Source organism: Vicia villosa, unplaced genomic scaffold, assembly GCF_029867415.1.
Source record: "Vicia villosa cultivar HV-30 ecotype Madison, WI unplaced genomic scaffold, Vvil1.0 scaffold8, whole genome shotgun sequence".
NCBI lineage: Eukaryota > Viridiplantae > Streptophyta > Magnoliopsida > Fabales > Fabaceae > Vicia > Vicia villosa.
In genome coordinates, this window is record NW_026706811.1 from 191,887 (window position 1) to 208,589 (window position 16,703).

Sequence of the window (16,703 nt, forward strand, 5' to 3'; positions counted from 1 at the left end):
ACTGAGATGACATGGCAGAATGATATATTCTCATTGGATGACAGTGTAAAACTTTTTTACACTGTCAGTGCACCACCATTAACCCCATAATAATAATAATGCAGATTTTTTAGGGTGAGAATTATAAAATGGTTGCATTAGTTAAATAAGTTACAAAAGCAACTCAGAACAAGAAAGTTGAACATGGTCTAGTGGTATGGTAAAGTGTTATAATAACCATAGTGTCTTTGGTTCGAACCATTGTGTACATAAATTTTTGTGAATAATTTTTAGAATTTTCTGGAACTTGGTAATAACATATGACACGTAACCTGCCACGCGTGCAAAACACATACATGTCAAATGTCACGTATACACTCTTTAACGTCCGTTTGCATAAATAGACGGAAAGGACTAACGTGTCACCTTTTTGATAGATAAAGGGTCTATTTGAACGTTATAAAAATTAAAGGATCAAAATGGACCCCGAGGTAAAGTTAAGGGGCGAAAAAGGGTATTTTGCCTATACTTAATCTTCTTTTATCTTTCTCCTAGTTCCTTAATTTGTCAATTTGCATTTGTATTCACTTAATTTCTATTGTATTGTTTCAAGTGAATTCTATACAAAGATATATTTCTCCAATTGTCTACATTTTCTCTGTATTCAATATTTTCAAAAGGGGCTAAACCCTTACAGTTTGAATCTGTGATTGATCAGAAAGATTTTGATTTGAGTATTCCGCTTACACTTCCTAGTGGTTCTTCTGTTGAGCCTTCTCTTTCTCTCACTGTATGTTCTTAACAACTTTTCATCTATAATTTTGGTTTGACCTACTTTTCTTTATCTTTTTATGCCACCAATTTGCACAGGAATGGGTTTTCTTGTGACTTGAAATTGACACTGATAAACCATCAATTTAGTCATGATTCATGAAGTATAATTCTATTTCATCCAATTCTATATTTTTTATAAAACTGGTTTTAAAATTGGTTTTTGAGAGAACCGGTTTAAAACCGGTTTTTTTGGTAAAACTGGTTTTTGTGAAAAACCGGTTTAGAACCAAACCAAATCATATGTAAACCGATTTTAAAAAAATAAACCAGTTTTTATAAAATAGTTTTAAGATCCAAACCAAACCATATATATGGTTCAATTTGGTTTGATTATTGATCCATGTACACCCCTAAATGTGTTGAACTAACTAACTACATACAATAGAACATGCAGTTAAAGGCTAAATAAATAAGAACTGTGGGGGAGCATAGTGGGGAACGCAAAAGATGCATATACCTCCTCAAGTTGTAAATGTAAGAATGTAGAGTATAGACAAACCAACTATAATGTGTATTGGACTCTATACAATGATCATATCTAGCATTTTCCTTTTCAACACATTTTACAAAACACCTCATTTATAGGATCTAATACCAACACAAATATTAATTGGACATGCCACAAGGTTATTGATTTTGTTAGGAGATAAATGCCACATATCAACAATCCAATGAGCTTATATTGGATAATGTTCTTAAGAAAATGTATCACAAATTCATAGTTAATCCTTATTTTACATATATAATATACCATTGGCTATGGGATACCTTTATATTGCAGCAATTACAAACCATGGGAGATCTATATAGGAAAATTCTTTGGCCACCTCCCAACCTTCTAGCTCACCTCTGGTGAAAAACCCAGAATACCCCTGACTTCGGAAATGAACTTCCGAAATGCAAGGAAAAGGTGTTTTCGGAGATGCATCTCCGAAAGCGTCTTTTTTTTTTTTTAAATTTGACTTATTTCGGAAATACACTTCCGAAAACACCATTTCGGAAGTTCATTTCCGAAATATTCTGCGTTTTTCAGATTAAGCAAAACAGCCCCCTCCCCCAAATCATTTACCCTAAATTTCTTCCAAACTCACACCCCAAGAGATTTTTGTGCAAACCAGTTCCAAGCTACCTCAAAGCCTCCATCTACTTGCTCTATTACATTCAAAAGTCCTCCAATCCATTCAATTGGTAAGCATTTTGATTTTTAGATCTATGATTAAAATGTATATTAAGGTGTTTACAAATAGCAAAAATTGTATTAGGTTAGGTTTATACTGATATTTAGGATGTTTAGAATGTGTAGAAATAAGTTTGTTGTTTGGTTTAGGGGTCTGCCATTGGAGGCTGCAGAGAAGTTCTGCGAAGGGGTGTTTCGGAAGTTCATTTCCGAAAACACCTCCATCCCAGTTTTCGGAAATGAACTTCCGAAATGTATCAGAAGTTCAAATTTTTTTGTTTTTTATTTTGTCTCGCATATTAATCGATTTCAATTGTTTACAGGAACATGTCAGGCAACCAACCAGCACGAATCAAACAGGGAAATTCAAGTTTGTGCTAATCATATTCAGTTGCGAGTGGCTGATAAGGATCTACACCACTTTTATCTTCCCAATTGACCGTAACTGAAAATGATTAGCACGAACTTGAATTTTCCTTCCCAATTCGTAACTTCGGCAGTAAGGCTCTCGATGAAGATCAGAGCCGAACTCAAAGAGAACAGAAATAAAATGTGTGAGTATAGAAAAAGAGTAAAGATGGAGAATGATTCGGATGTGATTGAAAAAAAATGGCAACCAACCAGCACGAATCAGACAGGGAAATTCAAGTTTGTGCTAATCATATTCAGTTGCGAGTGGCTGATAAGGATCTACACCACTTTTATCTTCCCAATTGACCGTAACTGAAAATGATTAGCACGAACTTGAATTTTCCTTCCCAATTCGTAACTTCGGCAGTAAGGCTCTCGATGAAGATCAGGGCCGAACTCAAAGAGAACAGAAATAAAATGTGTGAGTATAGAAAAAGAGTAAAGATGGAAAATGATTCGGATGTGATTGAAAAAAAATGGCAACCAAATTATATGTCGCATATTTTATTTGGCGTTTGCGTTTAATTAAAATGCGAGACTGTTTAAGAAAAAACATAAAAAAAAAACACAGCATAATTCGGAAATGAGCTTCCGAATTCACCCCCATGAGGTGTTTTCGGATGTTCATCTCCGAACGCACCCCCCATGAGGTGTTTTCGGAGATGAACTTCCGAATTAAGGAAATTTTTTAAAAAAAAAAGAGCTTCGGAAGTTCATTTCCGAAGCAGGGGTAGTTTGGGTTTTTTCGCTGGGGTGACCCCCCATAGGGAGGTGGGTAAAGAAAAAATCTCTATATATATATATATAAAAAAATTCAATATTAATACATATAAAATTAATCATTGATTCAATTTATTTTTATTGTTTCATCAAGGATTGTGCTATTTGAGAATAATTTTAATTGTTATCTTTTTAATATGGTAACTAAATATTAGTACATATAATATTAAATTTTAACTGAATATATTCGAAATGTTTCTTCAGTTATTAAGTTTTTTTTGTTTTTTTCCTATAGTACTTTCAGACAAATATTTAGAGGACTAAAAAAATCATATCATGAGAAAGATTTTTAGCCTATGCTTCGAAGGTGACTACCAAAGATGAGCTTTAACACTAGCATATTAATAAAAGGATGCATCATTCTTAGATATTTTTAGTCTACTATGCAAATCTTTTATAAGTCTAAACGTGCTCTATATTATATTTTTTCTATATGACTTTCCTTTAGAGTTATAATAAAAATAACTTTTTTTCATTTCTTTGAATATGATTTGCTTTAAGTTGTCACTAAAAACTAAATTTAAAAGAGAGAATCAAGATGTCATATTATATTTAAAAAACAAATTTTGCTCTTCACTTCATTCATATATGTTATTTTTTTTATTATATTTTAAAAACAAAAGCGAACGTACGACACCATTACTCGTGTGAACGCGAGGATAACACACCAATACTATGTGAACGCACGGGTAACCAGACTAAAATCTATGTGAACGCCTGGGTATTACACTAGTAGCGTGTGAACTCACGGGTAACTAGAACGGATAACACATCAGTACCATGCAAACGAACAGGTAACCAGGTCAAAGTTTGTGTGAACGCGTGGGTTAATACATTTTTTTGTACAATAAAATAAAATAAAAATAAATATATTTAAAATAATGTATGGATTCAAACACGATAAATATGTGTTGTTTGTTAATTATTTATGTATTTAATATTTTTATTTTGTAATTATTTTTAATTTAAAATTACAATAATTTATAAGATAATATATGAATAATTATAGTATATATTATTGATGTTTTTCTTTTTAAATTTGAAAAATTGATACAATTTTGTTTTTATTTAAAAAATATGTCTTTCATTTAAATATTAGTTTTAATTAACTTTTATATTTATCTTTGACTATTTTTTCTTTTTTTTTCTTCTTTATTTTTAAATAATTATTTAATTATTTTAATTTGTTTGAATTCTCACGATAAACTGGTAACATCTGCGGTCCACATGAAACTGTACAATTAAATAAAATAAATATAAACATATTTAAAATAATGTATGAATTCAAACACGATAAAAATGTGTTGTTTTTTCATTTATTTTTGTATCTAATTTTTTATTTTGAAATTATTTTTGATACCGATACCGTGCGAACGCACGTGTAACACACCAGTACAGTGCGAGTGCACGAGTAACACATCAGTACCGCGTGAGCGCCCGAATAATCACTCCAAAATAAGTGTGAACGCACGGGTAACACACCAGTATCGTGTAAATGCACGGGTCACCAGGTCAAGATCTGTGTAAACACAGGATAACACACCAGTACTGTGTGAACGCACGGGTAATTCGGTCAAAATACTTCTTAACGCACGCATTATTACATTTTTTTACAATTAATGAAAATAAAAATAAATATTTTTAAAATAATCTATGAATCCAAATACGATAAAAATGTTTTGTTTTTTAATTACTTATGTATCTATTTTTTTTCCAATTATTTTTAATTTAATATTATACAATACTTTTTAATTTTAACATTATATATGATTAATTGAAATATATATTATTGATGTCTTTCTTTTTTAAATAATTGTCTTTCAAATGATTTAGTTTTGCTTTTCAACATTATAATATATATGCTTTTAATTTTCATGTAATACTTCTCAATTTAAAATTAAACCTGAAATGTATCTGGTATATCCGGTCCAACCCAAACCAGTATCCGTGCGAACGCGAACGCACGGGTTTCCTACTAGTAAAAACTAAAAAAATGGCAGCTTGAAACAACCAATCCAACGGGTTTGAACCATCAAACATAGGGAGTTCGAGTTTGGGAGAGCGGGCAGTTGGTAGAAGTGGAATTTGAGTGTTTGAGTGATAGGGAATGTGGGGGGTAAAAGGGGTATTATAGTGTTGGTTTGGGATAAAAGGTGAAGAGGAAGAATGGTATGGAGGAAATGGGGTAGGGGGCTGGGCGGCAGTAGTTCTGGGTGGTATTGTAGTGTTGTGGTGTTGTTGGGTATTGGAAAAGGTTGCTGAGTGACGTAGGGGAGTGTATGTAGGTGTTACAACTTGGGGAATGGGTTGTGTGAGCATAGGAATAGAGTAAAAGGTTTGAGTTATACCTGAAACACCAGCTGCAGAATGAATAGTACCATCATGAACAGTGCCGTCATAGAGAGTAGCACCATGAACAGTGGCGGCCGTAACAGTAGTGGCCGGAAAAGTAGAAGGGTTCGGTGGTAATCTTTGCGCTAACAGCAGCCAGAGGTTTTCCATGACCGATTCATGTCTAGAATCAGCAATTTGTTTCTCATTATCAAATCTTGTATGGATTTCACCAAGTTGTTGCGCTAGATCTGCTGCTGCGTGGAATCGCTCATCCATTTGCATCTCGGTCTCTTGTATAGCATTACTCAAATGGAGTTGGGCTAGGTGGACAGCTTCTTCTACAATTTCTTTAGAAGAAGGGTTGTTGGGTTTAGGGGGAGCCATGAGTAAGAGGGATGAAAGCACCAATGATAGATATTTGCTAACAAAATAAAACTAGATCTAAGTTCCTAAGGATGAAATAATAACACAACTTCAAAATTTTTTCATAACATTAATGAGAGTAAACCTTACAATATATAGTTAGGGTTTACTAGAACCCTAAAGGGCCATGGGCCAGCAGAAAACGTAATTAAATATAAAGTCCATAAATAACTTCTAAAAACACCTCCCCTAATAATAATAATCTTTTTTTATTTCTAATGGGTCTTCTTGTCTTCTTATAAAAACATATCATAAAACTAAAAATAAAAATAAATCTGTCTCTATACTATAAAATTGTTTTTATATAATTATTCTAGAAAATGTATTTGATGTATTTTTTAAAGCATTATTCTCATTTAATAAATTATGTTTAACATAATTTTGTTTAGTTAATGTTATTTTTCAATTTCCTATAATTTACATAAAAGAATTGACAATGATAATATAAATTTAACTCATATGGCTTGCTCAAAGTTATATTTGGTTTGGTTGCCACTTTTAATTTTCAAATCCTTATACAACAAATTAACTGGAAAAATAAAATAAGTGAAGAATCTAATTGTAATATTTTTTGTTTAGAGATTTATTTTCCGAAATTTCAAAACTTACCTCACTTCTTATTTTTTTATGATGTTTCTCCGACGAGCCACCGCACTTTTATTGACAAACAACCACACCGTACAACCCCTCCGCCGCCACTTCTCAAACCCCATTTCACCGGTAAACCAACAAGATCTCCTCCGAGTCTGCACCATTCTCTACCAACAGCAAAACTCGCCCGAGTCACGTCTCCACTCAAAACTCACCTCTTCCAACTTCCAACTCACCCACGAATTCTTCCTCCAAGTCTGCAACAATTTCCCTTACTCATGGCGACCCGTTTACCGTTTCTTCCTTTTCACACAACAACAAAAAAACCCAACTTTCACTCACTCCTCTGTTTCCTCCAACAAAATGCTCGATGTTGTTTCGAAGTCTCGCAACATTGATCTCTTCTGGAACCTTCTTAACGAAGCGGCGATTCGTCGTTTGGCTAATGATAAGACCTTTGTGATTGCTTTGAAGACTCTTGGTGCTGCTAGAGAGTTGAAAAAGTGTGTGGAGTTTTTCCACTTGATGAATTGTAATGGGTGTGGTTATAGTGTTGAGAGATTGAATAAAGTTGTTGATGAAATGTGTAGGGTTAAGCTTGTTGAGGAAGCAAAGTTTGTTGTTTTCAAGATGAAGGATTGGATTAAACCTGATGGGGTTAGTTATAAGCATTTGATTAGTGGGTTTTGTGAAAAGGGTGATTTGATTGAAGCTTCTAAGATATGGAATTTGATGGTGGATGAAGGTTTTGTTCCTGATGTTGACGCGGTTGAGAAATTTATGGAGACGTTTTTTAAGGTTAATCAATTCGGCGAGGCTTTGAAGCTGTTTGAAACGATGAGGTTGAAGAGAATGGATGAACTTGGTGTTTCGACTTATAGGCTTGTGATTAAGTGGTTGTGTAAAAAAGGGATGATGAATCGTGCTCATGAAGTGTTTGATGAAATGTGCGAGAGAGGTATTCTGGTTGATAGTTTGACGTTGGGATATGTTGTTTATGGGCTTCTAGCAAAACATAGAGTTAGAGAGGCTTATCAAGTTGTGGAGAAGATTGATGTTGTGGATATAAGTGTTTATCATGGATTGATAAAAGGGCTTTTGAAGTTGAGAAGAGCAAGTGAAGCGACTCAAGTGTTTAGGGAGATGGTAAAGAGAGGTTGCGAACCGAATATGCATACTTATATAATGTTGTTGCAGGGTCATTTGGGGAGGAGAGGGAGGAAAGGGAGTGATCCTCTTGTGAATTTTGATACTATTTTTGTTGGTGGTTTGGTGAAAGTTGGACATTCGAAGGAAGCTATGAAGTATGTGGAGAGGGTGATGGATAGAGGGATGGAGGTGCCGAGGTTTGATTATAACAAGTTTTTGCATTACTTTTCAAATGAGGAAGGTGCGGTAATGTTTGAGGATGTAGCGAAAAAGTTGAAGGAAGTAGGGTTAGTTGATTTGGCAGACATATTGGAGAGATATGGACAGAAGATGGCAACTAGAGATAGGAGGAGGAATAGATTTCCAATAATCGAAGATACTAATGTATGATAAACAAGCCATGTAAGTATTATGCAGATTGTTGTAAAAAAAACTAAAAGTTGGTTAGAAATGAAGCATTTGATTTATGAAATGTCAGATTTTTTTCTAAGCTTAGTGGTAGTGGAGAAATCTGACTTGCAAGTGGTATATGATCTCAAGGACTTGTTGTTAAATTTTAAGAGGCTTTGAATTGACAAGGGGTCTGTGTGTCGATCTTAGTAAAAGTAAGATCTTTGGTATTCATGCTAAGCATGATTTCTTACAAGCTGCGTCCACGTTCTTAGCTTGTAAGATTGGATCCACACTTTTTTTGTTTCTTGGGATTCCGGTGGGAGCCAATCTAAGGCGAAGGGAGACGTGGAAACCCATTTTAAACAAGATGAGGCAGAGATTATCATCTTGGAAGGCGACGCAATTATCCCTAGGAGATAGAGTCGCGTTGTTGAATGTGGTTCTTACTAATGTCCATATTTGTTTCTTTTCTTTTTTCAAAGCTCCAAAGACAATTATTCATGAAATTTTAAAGTTACAGAGATCATTTCTATTTGGAGGGGGTGACCAAAAAAGGAAGGTTAATTGGTTACGTTGGGAGGACATTTGCAAGTCTAAAAAGGAAGGAGGGCTTGGGATTAAGAATTGTGAAAGATTCAATATCTCTCTCCTTAGCAAGTGGCTATGGAGCGTTTTGAATGACAAGGAATCCTTATGGGCTGATTTGTTTGAGTTCCGATACGGTAATATTAAAGACAGAATTCTGAATGCAACAATTCCTTCTAAAGGACATCGTGAATCTCTCTGGTGGAGAGACTTACAGTCTGTTACCTTTCATCATGTGGATAGCAGAAATTGGTTCTCCAAGTCAATATCTTGCAAGCTCGGCAATGGAAAGGTTATTGGATTTTGGAATTCCCTTTGGCTAGGGTCAACTCCTTTCAGTGTTCTATTCCCGGATATTTTTGCAATCTCAGCACTGTCTAATGGCAGAATTTCTGATTTTCATTATTGGAATGAGGACACTTGGATTTGGCATATTGGTTTGGTGAAGGATGACTCTTCTGCAGAAGAACATGCACAGCTTTTAGATTTGCTGGAAACTCTGAAGGCAGTGCAACCGAATTGTGATTTGGACAACGCTTTCGTATGGTGGATTTTCAATCACGGTTTTTCTGTCAAATCTTGCGATTCCTGTGTAATTTGGGTACCACTGTGGATGTTTGCAGGCTGACTGTTTTGGACAGGTTATAGAAATCCAAAGCTCCCACCAAAGTTCTGATTTTTGGTCTTATTCTGGACAGACTCCCTACTCGGAGTGCATTGGCAAGGCGGGAGATGATCCGTGGCAACCTTAATCTGGTGTGCCCCTCTGTTTTGCAGCTGTAGAAGGGTGGTTCATCTGTTCTTTGATTGTGCCGTCAGCAGGCAGGTTTGGAAGCTAGTTTTCCACATGGCTAGGCATTGACGAGGTAGTCATCTTTCTTCTTTTTGCAGCTTGGTTAACAAGATCTTTAAGGCCAATTTTTTCTGCTTCTTTTGGCTCGCTGTGTGCTGGATTTTATGGCTTACTAGAAATGATATATTATTTTAAGGAGGGTGGTGGTTAGTTAAAGTCAAGGGTCATTTCAAATCCCATTGGGTGGATTGGGAAGCCAATCTGAGTCTTTATGTTCAAAGGAAGTCAGGATATTTTCTGGGTTGATTGGTGTAACAATCAGGCTCGGTGTTTTTCTTGCTCGGTTTAAGCATATTGTTTGTTTGGTTTGTGCGGTTGGCTCTAGTGTTGCAGGTGTGTTCGGGAGGGCAGCAGTGCAGTCGTGGGTTTGGTTTTTTTTTTGGTGCGATTTGGTGGTGTCTGTTTTGTTTGGTTTTGGATTTCGGATTCTGCATTCTGTTACAGTTCTTAATTATTTGGAGGTTGGTTTTCATGGAGTGTTTTGTGGCTAGTTGTTTGTGGTTTTCTCTTTTGCAGTCTGTTTTGTTTCTGTTCCTTTTTCTTGTCTTGTAAGGCTTGTGTTTTGCTCTTGGTGTAATGGGATATGGACCCCTTGTGCTTTTTTCAATATAAGAAAGTCTTGATGATATGTTTTTTTTTCAATGAATGAATGAAATGTTAGAAACATATTGAATCAAGTTTTCCTTTTAGTTTCATCTTTCATACAATTGGATGAGTGTTTTTAAGGTTCACTTCTATCAACAATTATCATCCGTTGTGGCAACAAATGCAAGCAATGAGATTTTTATAATTTATAGAATAGTAGATATGGAAAACAGAAAAAATTCTGTTGTAAATTATAAATGAAAAAACAATTTTTATTTCAATTAATCACTGTGTTTTAAAAATGTATATTTTTTTAAAGTAAAATTATATCTAAATTGCATTCCATTTTCTCTTATTATCTACATAAATAATAACTAATGAATAAAAAACGCTCAAGTAAAGTGATTGAATATCAATCAACACAACATTACATTTTCAAGTTTCAAACTATGACTTTTTTTTCATTTAAAGATGAGACATATAACGGAAAGCTTAAATTGTATTATATTTTGTATATGAGCTGAGCAATATGATATCTAGAACTTGAAATGGGATTAGAAAAAACACCTGAGATTCTACTACACTATTTTGATTGAATCTCAAAATCATTAACAACCCAACTATTAATCTATACCCATACAAATAAACAGCCTAACAGGTTGCAAGAGCTCTCAAGGAATTTATTAGAACATCTTCTTTCAGATTATGACCTGCCAATTGAAAAATAAACATATTAATAAAATGAAGAATATTCAAATTCGTGGTTACACAAGAGAAAGCTACCACCGAGGTCTAGTGTAAGTAGTTTGATTTCTAATCATTAAAACAAAAGACACGAGAAATGTCGTCTAGTTACCTATAAAGACTATCTTATTCACCCTGTTTTCTTCCTTCTTCCACTTGCGAGCAGGAACAATCTCATACAGTTCCCTCACTGCCTGTAAGGTTTTCACCGATAAATGATTTAAAACCCAAATCTTATATGGTTAAATTGAAAATCCGTATTTAAGGAAAATTGTAATGACATGAAGCGTAATTTACCTGCAAAGTATGCAATTGATCAGAATTTTGAACACTTAAGACTCCTTTGCAACGATATACATCCATATCGTATTTCTTCTCCCAAAGAATTTCTTCTAGCCATATACGAGTCTGCCATGGTTTAAACATTATATAATTGAATGACCCACGATAACATTATGAATGAAATTTGAAAATCTACCTTATCAATATCAATTGTGCCTGTCTCACAAACGCATATGGTTCTCACACCACTATCATGAAGCTTATTAGAAGACAGAGAACGACTTTCTTCTAACAATGCCTCTAAATGTGCGGTATTCTGAAACGAGAGACAGCAAAGGTAAATTATGGTCATCATGGTGGGAAGAAAAGACTAGATGAAGAGCAAATATATGTACAATTTATTACAGTATCGTAAGCATGGCGGTTCAATATCTTAGATGAGTCAACTTGACATCGAACAGAGTGAATTATCTCTACGAGTGAGTTAATGTTATGGATTTCCTCTTCGAGTTCCTTGAGAGCTCCAGAGCCTTCTGCAGATACCAAATCAACCTTGTTAAGAATTACAATGTCCTGAAACAAGCAGCAAAATTATTAGCACTTCTACAAACCCTAAACCCTCAATCCTTTAGTCACTATTTTTCTCTTATCTTCAAATAAATAAAAAATATGACAGCTATTAAATGTGAAAAGGAAAAATATATTACCAATAACAGAAATGCAATTAATATAATAAAGAATTACCGCAAATGCTATCTGAAAATATGCTTCAGGAAATGAAGACGAGCCACGGTGCTCCTTCATCTGGAAGCGTACATTTTTGGCATCCACTACCTACATGTGAAGAAAAAAAGATAGAAAAGATATTGTGATTCACATATCACAAATCATCTTCTTGTCACCGTGTACTAAGAAAAAAAACAGCTTCTATCAACATAGAAGAGGAAATTAAGCCACTACTAGAAAACTAACATGATAAGTATACTAGTGAAAACCAAGACAAGTACTATAAAATGTCTCCAAGAACTATTTCTTGTACAAGGAAGAGTGAAATTTTGCTGGTGATAGAAACTAAATGTGTTGACTGGCGTAAAGATTGATGAAATCATGTTTCCATACTACAATTCTGCGAGACTCACCATCAACCCAAACAAGTGTGTTTTGCTATACACAAATATTTCGGTTAGGCAATTTAAATACATTATAAAAAGTTAAACCAAGATTTATAGCTCAAAATAAATAAATAATGCTTTTCATCAGTTAAAGATATGTACAGTGACGATAGAATCAAGCTTCACATCAGATTCCAACTGCTCATCCAACCAAAGAATAGATGCCAAAGGTGCTGGATTTGCCAAACCAGTGGTTTCCAGCAATATATGGTCTAGCCTACACACAAAATACATAAAAAAAAAGCTTAATTGCAAAATAAATATGACCCACTTTTCTGAACATTAAAGCTATTCATGACAGAATTAAAAGGGGTTTTGATGAAAGTGAACCACAAAACTAGGCAATTAAGGTTATGTTTGGATAAACGGTTTAAATAAGCGTTTGTTACATTAGTGCTTATGCATAAGCTATTTCTATAACAAAAGATGAAATCAAATCAAATATTTTCACAAAAGCTATAAACTATTTCCATAAGCTATCCTGAAGAATTATATGAAAGTAAGTTAAAAACATCTTATGAACACGTCATAAATTGTTTACATAATCTTTCTCAAACAGTTTCACAAGCAGAGTAGTCATTCCCGGATAAAAGTGGATAGCGGGCGTATAGCGGGATGACCGCTCAATTTGATCATTTTTTTTTGACAAATTACATATAACAATTATAAACATATATTTAATGTAAAATTAAACGAATTACTCAACTCATAAAATATTCATAAATCAAAACACACATGAATCTTGAAGTGCATAAACGACTATGAAGGAAGGTTAAGGTTGAGTCTCGACTCAAATTTGATTGAAAAAGCCAAAATTACCCTTAAAGTGACGTAAATTTAAGGAATAATTTCAGATTTTTAGAGGGGAAAAGGATCAAGAAACCGCTCCGGGCCTAGAACTGATCTGCCCGCTATCATGCTATTTACCCTATAGTTGTTGCTATAGTGTTCTACACCGCTAAGACTCTTCCCATAGCGGCCGGCCTCTGCTCCGCTACACTATAGCGGGGTAACGCCACTATTGATTACTCTGCTCACAAGTACTTATGCATTGTAGATAAACTCATATAAGTCAATACAAAGAGACCCAAGTGGAGTCAAGTGCTTCAATTTCGCATGTCTCAATATTTGGCTAGCTAGTTTGTTTGTTAGTTAGTTTTACCTTTCTTTTCTCTGTACAAGCTGCTCAAGTGCTTGAACCAAACTATGCTTAACAGTGCAACATACACACCCATTAGCAAGCTCAACCCATTCTTCAACAACTGCACCATCTTCCCCTTCATTTATCAATGCTCTTTCCACTCCAATTTCCTCCCCAAACTCATTCAATATCACAGCAATCCTCTTCCCATGTTGAGAGTTCAATATATGATTCACTAGCTGAAAATCAAGATAACCAAATTCACAACTCCTCAAAACTATTGAAACACTGTCACTTCAAAAACTAGCACTAATAACTAATAAGCAACAGCTAGGGGTGTGCATGGATCAAAAACCAAACCAAATTGAACCATATATATGGTTTGGTTTGGATCTTAAAACCGTTTTCATAAAACCGGTTTATTTTTTAAAACTGGTTTACATGTGGATCGGTTCGGTTTTAAACCGGTTTCTCACAAAAAAACCAATTTTAAAAAAAACTAGTTTTAAACCGGCTTCTCTCAAAACCAATTCAATATTTAAAATTAATTTTATTTACTTTGAATTAACTTTTTAAACCAATTTTTCACTTAAATTAGTTTATTTATTTTAAAGGAATACCAACTTTTTAAAATCAATTCAATTCTTAAAATCAATTTTATTTTAATTAAGTTAACATAACTTAAGCTAGTTTAAGTGGTAGTGGGTAATCTAAATTATTTGAAGATATTTTTTTTTATGTAGTAGTAGTTATCAATTACCTAATAACTAAGAGACCTGAATACCATAAAAAAAATTATGAAATAACAAGTATTTCATTTTCATTTTCATTTTCAGTTAGTAGTAGTTATCAGTTAGTAGGAATATCATAAAAAAAGTTATAAAAATTATGAAATAGTTTGCGTAATGTATTACAGGTTTTCATTTTTAACTTAGTATTATATAGGTGATGAGAGTTAGAATTTGTCTTTTGTAAAAAATTTCATTTTCAATTTAGCATCATTAAGTCTCATCATCATATAATATATTAGAAATAACAAGTCTTTTTTTAAAAATACTGCAAGCATGTTTCATTTTAATTTAATAAATAATTATTTAAAATTAAAATTTTAATTCAGAATTTATTAATGTGTTATTAGAGAAATTTAACTTTTCTCATCATAAGTATGTGGTTAACCATAAAAAGAGACAAACATATAAATTTAACACATAACAAAATTTGGGTATCCAATAACTAAACCACATTATTATTGTGGTTACCGGTTTATATTTGGATAACAAAATGGATACCCAATTTTATATTTTAACATTTGGATTGGATTTTAAAAAGTGGATCAATTTGGATACTAATTTGGTTATGAATAACCGGTTTTTTTGCACACCCTTAGCAACAGCTACATGACCCAATAAAAGAAACGAAAAAGAAAGTGAAAAAGGACACAACTTTGAAGTACCCAATTAGAAATTAGAAAAGAGACAAAACAAGGGGTGTTAATTTTGATGGAAATTACCGTGGATTTGCCGGAACCAAGGTAGCCGGTGATGAGAGTTACACCAACAGAAGCTTGTTGAGAAATGGGTTCATCATCATGTTGTTGAATCTGAACAGCAAGAGGTGGGTCTTCGTCTTCGTCGTGTTCCATTTTAGACTGGTTGGCTGGTTTGTTCCTTGTGCTGCGTTACTGCGTATCGAATTTGTTCTGTTCTATTTGGGTGTGCTGTGCAAAATGTTTACAGTATTTTGTTACCCCAAATTGAATATTGAACTTATAAATGTGAGACCAAGTTTATTCTAATTCTAATCAAGAAATATTGAATTGAGATTAATTAATAGCTAATGAAGTTTAGTTAAAATTGTCAATAACTACTGGCTTGATTACACTAAATAATATATAAACCCTTATTCACATTTAAATAATTACATTTAATGAGAACAAACCCTTATTCTAGGAACAAATTAATTCTTATTCATATCCCCCCTCAAATTGAAGCTGTTTGTCAATGAGCATCAATTTGCTAACAAGAAATTGATGACGTGGACGCGGAACAGCCTTGGTAAGAATATCTGCAATCTGCAATTGAGTACTGACATGATGAAGTGATATTATGCGGTCATCATAAGCGTCCCGGATTGAGTGGCAATCAACTTCAATATGTTTGGTGCGTTCATGAAAAACAGGATTCGCAACAATTTGGATGGCACTCGTATTGTCCGCATAAAGTGAAGTTGGCTCTAATTGAGGAAATTCAAGCTCAGCCAAAAGACCACGAAGCCAAATCATTTCATAACAAGCAGCAGACATGGCACGATACTCAGATTCAGTAGACGATTTAGAGACTCTCGCTTGTTTCTTACTTTTCCATGATATCAATGAAGAGCCAAGAAACATGCACCAACCAGTGACATATCGTCTAGTATTAGGACACCCTGTCCAATCGACATCACTATAAACACTCAATTTAGGAGCAACGCCAGTAGGACAAAATAAACCACGATGAGAGTTTCCCTTCAAGTAACGAATTATACGACGAACTGCTGCCAAGTGAAGGTAGCGAGGAGAGTGCATGAATTGACTTACTTATTGAACAGCAAACGATATGTCAGGGCGAGTAATAGTCAAGTAATTAAGGCTACCCACGAGTTGACGATACAATAAGGGATCAGGCAACAGATCACCATCATCACGATGATATTTAACATTAACCTCAAGAGGAGTATCCACTAGAGTAGTCGATTAGAGACCAGACATAGAAATTAAATTTGTGGCATACTTGTGTTGATGGAGGAATATACCCTTGGATGTAGAGTGAACCTCAAGACCAAGAAAATAATGCAAATGACCAAGATCTTTCATATGAAACGATGCTTGTAACTGCTGTTTAAGGCTTTGAATCGAATCATTATCAGAACCAGTAATAATCATATCATCAACATACAGAAGAAGTAGGACAATTCCAGTAGACGTTCGATGAATAAATAGAGAAGAATCATACTGACTCTGAGTAAAGGAGAACCCAAATAGAGTGGAGCGAAATTTTTCATACTGCTCTAGGCGCTTGTTTCAAACCATATAAGGAGCGTATAAGCTTGCACACACCTTTAGATGAAGAGAATAAGCCTTGAGGAGGAGTCATATAGATATCTTCCGTCAGGTCACCATGAAGAAAGGCATTTTCCACGTCCATTTGATGAAGATACCACCCATTAGAAGCGGCGATAGAGAGTATCGTACGAACAAATGTCATTTTGGCAACCGGTGCAAATGTCTCA

The 16,703-nt window shown here is 34.2% G+C and overlaps 2 protein-coding genes across 2 annotated transcripts; one reads left to right on the forward strand and one right to left on the reverse strand.

The window, feature by feature from the left end:
* The first annotated feature begins 6,459 nt into the window (after positions 1-6,459).
* LOC131643156 (putative pentatricopeptide repeat-containing protein At1g26500) lies at positions 6,460-10,186 on the forward strand. Its single transcript, XM_058913307.1, has one exon. The coding sequence runs from the start codon at positions 6,566-6,568 to the stop codon at positions 8,066-8,068; it is 1,503 nt and encodes a 500-aa protein (XP_058769290.1). The 5' UTR covers positions 6,460-6,565; the 3' UTR covers positions 8,069-10,186.
* A 389-nt stretch (positions 10,187-10,575) lies between these two features.
* On the reverse strand, positions 10,576-15,228 carry LOC131643157 (uncharacterized). Its single transcript, XM_058913308.1, has 9 exons — positions 14,944-15,228; positions 13,455-13,672; positions 12,395-12,509; positions 11,865-11,954; positions 11,526-11,693; positions 11,317-11,436; positions 11,136-11,246; positions 10,951-11,032; positions 10,576-10,804 (listed from the first exon to the last, which is right to left on the reverse strand). The coding sequence occupies exons 1-9, from the start codon at positions 15,073-15,075 to the stop codon at positions 10,746-10,748; spliced, it is 1,095 nt and encodes a 364-aa protein (XP_058769291.1). The 5' UTR covers positions 15,076-15,228; the 3' UTR covers positions 10,576-10,745.
* Between the last annotated feature and the right edge of the window lie 1,475 nt (positions 15,229-16,703).

What these genes read in the sequence shown, in the direction of transcription:
- LOC131643157 (XM_058913308.1), bottom strand. Translation starts at nt 15,075, where the DNA reads ATGGAACACGACGAAGACGAAGACCCACCTCTTGCTGTTCAGATTCAA. An exon ending in AGCTTGATTCTATCGTCACT is followed by an intron (nt 11,955 to 12,394) that starts GTACATATCTTT and finishes CTTCACATGTAG; the next exon opens with GTAGTGGATGCCAAAAATGT. An exon ending in ATCAATTGCATACTTTGCAG is followed by an intron (nt 11,033 to 11,135) that starts GTAAATTACGCT and finishes AAAACCTTACAG; the next exon opens with GCAGTGAGGGAACTGTATGA.
- LOC131643156 (XM_058913307.1), top strand. Translation starts at nt 6,566, where the DNA reads ATGATGTTTCTCCGACGAGCCACCGCACTTTTATTGACAAACAACCAC.